The 11,907-nt window shown below is 32.7% G+C and overlaps 1 protein-coding gene across 1 annotated transcript; it reads right to left on the reverse strand.

The window, feature by feature from the left end:
• Window positions 1–5,966: 5,966 nt before the first annotated feature.
• Window positions 5,967–11,817, reverse strand: LOC114745383 (uncharacterized; the record flags this gene model as incomplete). Its single annotated transcript, XM_028933535.1, has 8 exons — window positions 5,967–6,770; window positions 7,502–7,594; window positions 7,667–7,723; window positions 8,403–8,516; window positions 8,867–8,923; window positions 9,173–9,327; window positions 9,797–10,526; window positions 10,941–11,817. Coding segments are annotated over 8 exons (2,887 nt in total), but the record flags the coding sequence as incomplete, so codon positions are not given.
• Between the last annotated feature and the right edge of the window lie 90 nt (window positions 11,818–11,907).

The raw sequence follows: 11,907 nt of genomic DNA on the forward strand, positions 1-11,907 counted from the left end.
TTTCAGGTTAGCAAATGACAAATACTTATTTGTCATTAAGACTTATTAGCAATTTTTTCCTTTAAGACTTTATTATAATTCTTTCAAATTGTTAATGTGTTATCTATTATTGTTAATACACTTTACCCTGTAGTGAATACCAAAAGAATTGTTATTATTTACTCCAACCAAGGGAATGTTAAATTCTGCGACAAAACGTTGATAATGCCTTGTCTGTTATTGTTAATAACCTTTGTATTCTGGTCAATACGGAAGGAGTTGTCAATATTCACTTATTCTAGAACTTTCTGAAACTTACATGTATTATTTTGCATTGATATTTTCAGAAGCTTTAATGGCTTAATATGTATCTTTTTAGAAACCAATTGGTACAGCAAGAGGAACCCAATTGCATATTCAATTCACACATTAATTTGCAAACCATCTCCTAGTTTCCGGCAAATTATTAAATTATTCATTTCCATTTTTTTGGTATAACAAATTAATTATTTTCTTAAATTATATTGTACCATGCCTTTATCAAGAACCTTCTCTTTTTTCCTACTTTTTTTTTTTTAAAGCTCATTTTGATTGAGTTTAATTGATTTAAGAGGCTCCGCATGATTCAATTATATGAAAGAACATTTTTCGCAGTTTGGCACATGGAATCTCAAAAAGAAAATGTTTCTTATTCCTTCTCAATCTTACAAACTGATTTTATTATTTTATAAAATTATTAGCCGCACGTAGGGACACTCCAGTAAAAGTCCACAAAGAAGCTGAGATGTAAATCAAAGAACAAAGAACCTACACAACGGGGAAAACAAGAAGAAGAATTGATAAGATCTGTATCAAAATAATCACACCTCTGCTCTGAAACTTCTCAATTATGTCCAAAACATATTTCACAATTAAAATGTCTCACAGCAGCCTTGAAGTCTCACAAGCTTGAGGTGGCCTTTCAAATTTAAAGAATAAAAAGAATTAAGAGAGATTTGTGTCAGAAAAAATCTGTTCAAGCTTGTTGCAGAGGATTATCCATTTATGATCAACCTCAAATAGTTGTTGCTGAGCATATCTCTGATCTTTGACCATTCCTTACAGTCTCAAACTCTCTCTTGAACTCTACTTTTTGTGCAACAAATTTCGTCTTTTGATCATAAAGAGACATTAAATCAGCCTCACAACCTTTTCTCTCTTGAGCTTCAACCACAGTCTTCCTTGATGCCTTTATTTCTTTCTTCAAGCACAGTAAAACGGTTGACAGTAGCAAAAGGGTTGCTTGAAAGATTGTAGAACGGTTGGCAATTCTTGGTGCATGGACTTTTTATTATGGCTTTAAGTCCAGGCGAAGACTATTGGCCTCTGAGGTCGCTATGTTCTTTAAAGGCATCTTCATAAAGTCTACCAGATCGGCCTCAAGCTCATTGATAATTATTATTTTTATAATTAAATTGGAGTAGATTTTGAAACATATTTAGTAAAATCTATGGATAATTTATACCTATTTAATTATTTTTTATTATATTTTTGTTTCTTAAATCTATTATAGGATAAAGAGAAGATTTTTCACGAAATCTATTTATATATATATATCTTTCTTTTGTGCACGAGATATTAAATTTATGATAAGGAAAAATAGCACAAAGAAAAAATAAATGAAAAGGGAGCAGTAATTGCAAATACAATATACACACACACACAAAAGAAGAAAGAGGTGTGGATTCAGGAAGAAAAGCAAATCATCAATCATAATATATGTTACTCTTTCGGTCTTTAATATAAGATCTAATTATTAAATTGATTTTGGTCCTAAATATAAGACCTATTTCTTATATTTATCAGTTTTTTTTAAATTATCTTTATGGATACTTCCTCAACCATAATTAAGTAGAAGAAAGAAGAAGGATATTAAGAAAAATGATTATGGTGTTTTAAAAAAAACATGTCACATTTTTAATATTTAACTAACTTACTTAACTTCTTTAATCTAGTCAAATTAATTAAACAGATCTTATATTAAAGATCGAAGGAGTATATTATATTGAATGAGATATGTTAATTTTGGATTCAAGAAAGAGAAGAATTAGCGAGGTCCATTATATAGATAGCACGAACGGACAGTGGAGAATTATCTTGGCGGCAGCAGACTCGAGCGAATTGATCTTGAAGGCACGACTCTTGTTTCTCCTGTGACAGCAGCAAGAAATGTGGAGCAGAGCATATTAAATGTTGCCAAGAGCAATCTAACCAGCGAGCGACCGCGAGCATTAGGTTTCCTTAATGTCTTTGTCAATTTATGTCTCCCTTTGGTTGATTTCACATTGAATCTAACAAGAAAAAATATATTATGAAAAAGGAAAGGGAGACAGAGTGCTCGAAAGTGCTTTCTAATTCTCTAGTTGTGGGATACACATGCATTTATATAGATTAGCAAGGAGACTTCCCAACTTTTCAAATTTCATGATTTTCCTCCCTTGAATCCAATTCTATTGTACTAAAGAAGTAGACTCCTTTATAGGAATTCAAATCGAATATGTCAAAACAGAACACCAGCTGATAATGCTTGTTAGTATTGATCACCCAAAATTTTATATCCGGACAATCGTATAGCCTCTCATAGGTGTGTATTAATCTTGGAAAGAACAAGAGAAATTAGCTTACACAGGGAAATGGTTTAGGCAGAGAAGTGACTGATGAGCCTGAGGTTGAGCTTGCCAGTTCCAAATGCATTGATTTACAAGTCTTTGATGTAGAACCTTCAACCCCTCCTTGAACACACTGCCCAGTAACAAATTTGGGCTCTTAAGGATTAGAATCAGATCATAATTGTTTTTACATTGTTTTCTGACGTATTTCTTTGTTGGACCCCTTGATCTTCTGTCTTTGTAACACTCTCTGTACAGTAGAGAAAAGTGAGAGCAACTAACAACCTATAGCATGATGCATAAAACGTTTGATTCCTTGAAGAATTTCATTATTAGTAATATAAATTTCTCCGAGTGATTGTTTCTCAGGTCCCTCAAATTCATTGGCTGATTATTTCATTCACCATTCATTAGATAAATTGAGGGATATATATAGCAAAAAAGACATGGGTGCTAGACGGGTATTTTTTTGTCTATCTTAGAATTTGCAGATGAAAGACCTTCAAATCTTCCCATAAAATCATTTAGTATTCAAATCATTTGATACTGTTACAATTTCTTCTGATATATTTCCCACTTGAATCTTTGATGTACTGGATCTTCAAATAGAAATAAGCTTGTAGTTGTAAGTGAGTTGATGCAGTAACTAATTTAACATCCTCTGATATAGAACTTTCAACATGCTGCACGGCAACAAAAAATAAATTTGCATGACATGTTTTATTTCTTGCAGAAATTCATTATTGACATTATTTGTTCTTCTGAGTGACTGTGACTTTCATTGGTCCCTCAAGCAGTAAAACTTGGATTCTTGGAAGATACTTCATTCATCATCTCCTCATATAAGTTACTGAATATGTATTCAGAATTTAAAGGCTTAGTGTTAAGAAGAATATACATTAAAAATAGCTTATTACATAAGGAGCAGCTTAGGAATAATTTGACAATTCCATATGGGGAATTATTTGAAGATATATAACAGCATTGACCTGAATATTTTTGTCAATTTCTATCTTTGTCTGGTTGTCCTTGATTTGCTTCTAAGCAAAACATGCAAAGACGAATTGAGAAAACACCCTTCTACTTTTAAACTATAGTAATTGATATTTTCTTCATGACTTTTTCTTATGTACAGTAAGGATATATAACTAAAATTATGGGTTAAATAATAATAATGAACTGATTGAAGTTCAAACAACAACATATAGAAATATAACACTCATGAGAGAGCTGTGCAATGTGGACATTGATGTATTGTAAGGTGTCTTACAGTTAAAATTAGTTTTAGTGTTTATCACAGTGATAAGCATTATGATGCTTAACAAATTTTAATTGCTCAAATTTAATATGGATGGTGAAGATTTGGATTTTTAAATTTGTTTGTTGAAAAATGTTTTCCTTTAAATGTTATATAATCTAAAATAAATGTAATCTCTTAACTGTAGGTTGTTTAAAAAAATAATTTTTTATTTAAAAATTATCAGTTGAAAATTTTAAATTTGGATCATTAAAACTGTATTTGAATAGTGTAGATTTGACTATAGTGATTAGTACAAAAACCAGTTCCCTTGTAGCCTAGGAAACATCAGTCAAAAAGTAATGCATATTCCAAATTTGGAATCCTTTTTCATCTCCACTAATTTCAAACAAGTAGCACACCACGTGTAGACACCAAATATGCCCGTTTCAACTTATGGTACTATTGAATAAAGATTTGGGTTAGACAAGTTTCATGAGGACTTGACTCATTTTGATATTCTTCTATTATTTCCTCTAATTCCTTTCAAATTTATTACTGCCATTAATCCAATGATGGCTTGAAAGATGGAAATGTTGGTTGAGAATTTTCTGGACAAAAGAATGAGTTGTCTTAAAGCAGAGAGCTCAATGATTTGAACCATGTCTAGATCTAGACCTTCTTAACTGGATTGGCCAAATACACTCTTCAATTTCTTAGCCTAAAATATTTCTAAAACTTGACTATTAAATGGATGTCAATTGTTTTAATTGAGGAAATGCAATTCTACAGCACCTTTGATATTATATGCTCAAGTGAATCACATTATGATATACACAAGCATTTTAAATGTCTCATTAGGTGAGTAAGTTTGGCCAAGATTTCAGCTTGAACCAAATCATACTTGGGGGGGTCCATCACATACTCTATAGGGATTCTTTTGAATTTCACATCTCTATACATCTAACAGCCTCAGATTTCTTTATTCTATGATGCACTTTGGTATTTCGTCAAAAGGACACCTCCATAATGTAACAGACTCAAGTCCTATTAGATTTCCTATAAATGAGATGTCACCTAAATACCACCCATCAAGAAATAAGCGGCAAAGATTACTAGTGATGTGCACTAACTAAATTTAACCATTTTGTAGAATGGGCAATTTGGTAGACAAAAATGCTTTACTTGCAAAAATTACAACTTTGGGATCCCTATACCTTTGAAAAAAATCATTTACTACTTTCACATCATGTTTTGTTTTTGAAAGCATATAGAGGGACACGTGAAGAAACTCAAGTTTAGGGCAATCCAATTTATGGAGAAATTTATCAACTTCATCAAACCATAAATGTCTTATTATCACATCCTCTTTTAACTGTCCCAAAATCAACCTTTTTTCTTTTTTTTGGGCCATTAATAGATCTACATCATGAACTAAGTCATGCATTTTGATATGTTTATCAACATGTAGCAGCTGACAAGAATTGATTAGCCTTTCTCTTCCCCCCGCTTTTACTAATTAAGTGATTTGTGGCCCTTTCAGATGAATGAACTTCTCCAACCAAACCTAGACCTACACCAATGAGTGTTCATTCATAAATTAAAATCTTACAAGGGTGATTTGTCTTTCTCATCGCAACATTTATCTCCTACACATCTACAAGTTTCCATCAAATTATTAATTTTTTAAAATTAAATTACGTCCTTTCATTCAAGGCGTTAACCCTGTCACCAGTGCTTTCCTTGCTTTTACTAGTAACTTTATAACAAAAAGAATCTTAAAATTTGAAGTATAAAGAAAATGCTTGCAAGAAATAGTATATAAAGGTTTAGCCAAAAAAGGTCTATGAAGTTTGCCACATGTTTTACGTCCCTGGGTGGTTCTACAATTGATGATTCTATGACAAAGAAAATACTCAAAATAGTCACACTAGTGCCTGTAACCAGAGGCAAAAAAGATGATAAAGAGCAAATACACACTTTAAATCAATGCAGTTGAATCCGAAATGTATTCCACATGTAGTTATATCACAATTCATTGTTAAATAGTCCAATGATTATTGAAATCCTCTTGGACTTAAATGGTATTACAAAAAACAATACTAAGAGAGATTTTCTTGGGCTATGGCTAGCTCAAACTGGCTACACATGACTGACCATTTATGATCAATCTGAAACACCTCTTGTCGAGCATTTGTTTGATCTTCCACCATCTCCAAACTTTCCTTTCTCATGACCTCAATCTCTTTCATAAATTCTATATTTTCTGCAATACATTTCCTTTTCTGCTCTTGTAGACGCGACAGCTCAACCTCATAATCTGTTATTTCTTTATCCAACCAAGTGATATGTTCCTTCAACCTAGCTTTCTTTGCTCGAGCTTCAACCATTGACTTCTGGGTCTTAGATATTCTGGAAACAAGAGCAATGGCAACCTCTTTCCTTTGAGTTAGTTCTTCTTTGATTCTTTTATCTCTTTCTTCGAGCACTACAAATTCATTGGCAGTAGCAAATGCTTGTATGATACTAGGAAAATCTTTGTGCATAGACTTTATTAAAGCCTTCACACCATGGGAAAGAGCTATATCTTCCAAAGAAAAACGAGACAAAAAATTGAGAGCAGTTTGCAGGCGAAGACTATTGGCTTCTGAGGCTGCTATGTCCCTAAGAGGCATCTTCAAGTAGTCTTTCAAGTCAACAAGTGCCTTTGCAACAAGCTCATCTTTATATGCAGCAACTGTACGAATGACTGAGAATGGTGATTCCCTACCATAATGATCCTCCATAGATTGAAGAAAACTAATGAGATCATCATCTTTGTAGTCTTGAAGATTTTTTAGAGGGATCAACTTGCCATCTTTATCAATATCCAACTCCCTTGGGTTGAACTTGATTTCACTTTGAATCTAATGATAAAAGTATGTTTGAAAAACAATGCATATCAGTCCTAAGCTTAAAAAATAATTTCCATCATGCTGGGAATAAAACCTAAATTTACAAGTTTTTTTCTCAACCCAACTGACTCATTATATCTATGTATTTTTTAACATCCTGTAAAGCAATAAAACCTGTAAGTTTAAGCCAATTGGTACTTGAATTAGTTAATAGAGAGTTGAATTTCTTATGTTTTCCCCTAGAATATTTTCCTTTTGACACTATGCATAACAAAAAATGTGAGAATGAGTTGCTATCTATTGCTTCGATTTAATGAGGAATTATTTTAATTGTAATTTCAATTTCTATATTTATTTGTTTTTGGTCCGCTGAACTTGATTGACTGGTTGATATCTCTTTCACCTATTCCTTATAAAGTGAAGATGTAGTCAAAATCAGATAGGTTCATCAATGTTGAGGTACTCATTTGCGAATCCCATATTCAAACAAGCGTATTTAGGACACTTACAGTCTCATTTAGTGATTTATATTGAGAAATATCTACAGGATTACTTGTTGATTGCTTACTAATCAATTCGAGATGCAATGATGAAGTTGGCACTAATTCAGATATCTTTAAACTAGGACTTACTTCAGTGATACTCAAAGACACCATATCCAGAAAAGGCATGGTTAAATGATTTCAACGGCAAAAGAAGACAATTAAATGCAACGTATAAGATGGTGAGATGATGAAGTTGACCTTGGCTAAGCTTGCTGGTTCTAAATGAGCTACTGTAGTGAATATTTGAACATTCCTCGATGTAGTACCCTCTTCAACTCTTCCTTGAACACTCTGTACAACAATAAAAGATCTATGTAATCTCGAGCCAATAGTGGGTGAACCAATTAATTGTGCTTCTATTACCTTTTCCTTTGATATGTTTTGCTCTCGAGTAGTTTGAACTTTTGACTCTTTCTTATTCTGTATGCCAAGGAGATAATAAATTGCAGCAAATGATAGTTTTTTCCAATACTTTTCATTGAAGAGTAACAATACATAATTTAAAGTATATGTTCAATGGCTAACATTTCATTGACCAGCTCTTCATATAAAATCAATAAATATAGTTTGACTCACAAGAGATTTCTCTTTAAGGCATTGATCACTTACAGTTTCATGAGAAAAAGCAAAAGAATTAGCTATAAATAGCAAAAGAATCATGCTAATATGCACTTATCACCTAAAGTTTTGTTGGTCCATTATATAACCTCCTATGAGTGGACCATTAATAGAATTCGAGAGGTTACTGCTTTTGGGACAACATGTATTCTCTACATTTTCCAATCATAATATAGGATACACAGCAGTATATTTTCCAAGTCTATTTTAATTATTTATAGGTTCTATCACAATAATAATACTAGAAAGCTTACATGACAATGTATTTTAGGTAGATAAGCAGTTAATAAGTCTGAGAGCAAGCTAGTTAATTTTGAATGAGTTGATAAGATACCATTCTATACATCTACAGGTGTAGAACTTTCTAAACTTCGCTTAATATCTTGCAGCAAAACACATTGTAAATATCTACTCTATGGTATAGAAATCTAAGTTGCATAAGCAGGCCACTATGAGATTGACAAAGATACTAAAAACTTACATGCTGAAGTGCTATAGATAGAGTAGAGGAGCCAATGAGTGAGCTAGTTGCTTCTGAATGAGCTGATGAAGCAACTATCTTAACATTCTCTGATTCAATGCTTCCTTGAACATTCTAAAAAAAGATGGATAACAGATAGATAACATCAAATTAGATAGTACTATCTCTTGTCCTTAATATGAGAGGTACATAACTAATTTAGGGAGATTAAGAAAATTAATTAAGTTGGTTATTTGTAATAAATGTGTTGACTTTTCTAAATTACCCTATGTAATCATGTATCTTAGGATTATCCCTTGGTAGAAGCCCCTTATAATTAATAGGGATATTTTGGAGAAAACATCATGAATTTGAAAGACAAAGTGGATTGAGATATTATATTTAAAATCAAATCTAACCTTCAACTAGCTCTTATATTTTAGACCGAAAGGAATAATTTAACAACATGGCAGAGATATAATTACCATTTCCTCTGCTATGTTCAGCTCCAGGGACTTTTCATCTCTTGACTCTTCAACATTCTGCAGATCAGGGAAAAAGAAATAAATTGTAGTCCATAGAATTATGTCCATAATGAGGTGTATTAAGCTTAAGCAACACCAAAAACAGATAATAGTGTATGAAAGCTACACTGAAACCATATTTTCTCAAGGACTGTTTTTCAGAAAATCATGTTTTAACCACCCCAAACATGCTAAAAGTATTCAAATAAATAGAAAGCGATTCAATTATAAATATAAATATATATATATATATATATATATATAAACCTTTGCTGATTTTGGTGAGGCAATAGGTGTCAAGTTCTGCTTATTGTTCTGAGCATGTGAAGAAGAAAGAGATTCCATTTGTCTGCTACATTTTTCATTGGATTCAATAATATCTTCCAACACAAACTTTAACTCCCAACGGTCATCCCAATAAGCTGTATCGTTAAAAACCAACAAATTATACAAATAAGCATTTGTATGATGATAATTGCATATATATGGCATAATATGAATCCTGAATATTTTGTGTGCCTTTGTCTTCAATTTAGTTTCGTATTTTAGAAGGATATTGATTACAACAAATTTGCCTTGTATGGAGATATATTGTATGTGGATGTACTAAATAGTTTAACCCTAAAATGAATAATTTTCACAATGAATATATATATAGTAGGCAGAATCAACATAGAAATATTAAGGACATAAGTGTTAAGTATTTTATGAGACAAAAGGAAGTGAAGCCTCCATCACTGTCATAAATTCATCATCCAAAATGGGCTGGTGCTTGGATTTGTCGATTTCACCCAAGAAACTTGAGCTACTTGGTTAGGATTGGTACGAGCCTATATGCTCTTTATTTTTCTTTTTTTTTTTAATTCAAATATGGGGCTCAACTTTGCGTACCTGCTTTCTCATTATCTAATATTTGTTGCAACTGCCGAGGAGTAATAGTGGAAGTGATATTGAGTCTCGGGCATTGTTGCACTAAAAGGTACCTCACAGTTCGCAAGTCAATCCATTGACCTCCTGTGTTGAGTTTAGGCAGTTGCCACAATATTACATATTCCAAATTTGGAATTAGATTCTCCTTTCTGATCTCTCTTGTCTCTCCTTCCTCATCTCTAAATATTTTCTCTACTTCTGATGCTCCATGTATGAATAAGATCCTTATTTTGGGAAGCACATGGCTTGTAGAGATAGGAATTACATGTTTCAACTTATGGCAATGTCTGATGAAGATTGCACTTAGATTTGGGAAGACAAGTGGATGAGGATTTGATGGACTTAGACTTTCATCTTCAATTATTTCCTCCAATTCTTCACACTTCCTGATGTCGAGTTCCCTCAATTGTTGCAAGCATCTTGAGACAGATGTAGGAAAGATAACTTTCAAATTTCTACATTCTTGTATTATTAACTTGCCAAGATTTTGAAGGAGTAAAAAGTCTTTGGGACCCTTCCATATATGGCTCAACTTTGGTAGCTCATGCAATCGAAGGTAGTGCAAACTTGAGGTCACTCGTTGTTCAATATTAGAAAGCCCTTCGCCATCAAAAATAACTTCTATTTTAGTGTTTTGCACAATAAGTGATTGCAAAGTTTCCAGCGGAGTCACCATTGCCTTATATAGTTCCTACAAAGTGGTAAAGAAATTATATGAAATGACAAAATATTTAGAGAATTGTGCAATATTTGGATATTTTTACATTTTGCAATGGTGTAAAGCAATATGAATAGAGAAAAGACAACATAAGTGTAGATACTCCCAAACTTCAATATATGTTGCCATAACCCTTTTGCCATCTACTTTATAATGTTCAAATAACAACCGATTGAGGATATTACAGGTGGAAGATTGCCCACACAAAGTATCATATATAAGCTGTTATTTGTTCTTTGTATTATTTAATGGTCAATGAGCTTGAATCAATGAATGCCCCTATTAAAAAAAATTTAAATCACAATAAACATGTCGTACAAAAACTAGATCATGTAAATATTGCTAACAATATTAAAGTTCTCAACAAGTATAGAGAATGGATGGTACCTCTGATGTTTCATAATCCTTTTGTCTCAGCCCAGAGATAACAAGCCAGTAATTGATGGACCTGAGGTCTAACTGTGGACATCCTCCCAAGTTTAAGCTTTTCAAAGATGGCCAGGTTGGATGATAATTTCCTTGACAAATGCTAATGATATTTGGCAAGTTGTTGAGAGATAGGTAGCTTAAAGCACAAAACTCTATCAGTTGAAAATTTTCTGGACTTGGTTCTTTGTGAATGGATTGGACAAACACACTTGTCAATTTATTAGCTCTCCTTATATCCAAAACCTCCAAGTGTGTAAGGCTTTGAGCAAAAGTGTTAGGCATTAAGTATTCTAGCCGAGTGCACTGATAGATGATTAGTGTCTTTAATTTTGGGAATGTCATTTGATATTCACTATCTGCTACAACTATTTCAGTCCCTTCATCAGCTACTATATTCTGAAGTGAATGACAACCACATATATCCAGGACCTCCAAGTTTGCAAAAAGGCCCGAAGGAGGTTGACCATGACATAAAGTTTTCAAACAATTCATCTCTTTGATAGTTAGGTGAGTCAATCTAGAGATAATTCCAAGTTGACCCAAATGATTTCCAATGTCTATCACACATTCTATTTTGTCACAAAAACAAAGTGAAAGTTGAGTCAAAGAATGCATACCTCCTCCTATTGTTTTAAATACATCAGGGATTATATTCTTACAGCTTTCATGAATTCCCCCTAAAGAAAGAACTTCTGCTCTTTGCATGAGATCCTTAATTGTCGCATTTGAGATGCAAGTCTCAAATTCTTCAACGTATAAACTTCTTGTAATAGGAAGTTTTTGCCGATAAAATCCCCAGAATTTTTCCCCAAATCTATACAGTAACTCTCCAATGCTGGTGCAATATTAATTTCATCAAAGAATTTTGCACATTTTTTCGCCTGGTCCTCCCAATCTTTTCCATAATTTTCACAGAAGTACAATT

The sequence above is a fragment of the Neltuma alba genome, unplaced genomic scaffold, assembly GCF_004799145.2.
Source record: "Neltuma alba isolate B1F8T4 unplaced genomic scaffold, ASM479914v2 tig00004646_pilon, whole genome shotgun sequence".
NCBI classification, from domain to species: domain Eukaryota; kingdom Viridiplantae; phylum Streptophyta; class Magnoliopsida; order Fabales; family Fabaceae; genus Neltuma; species Neltuma alba.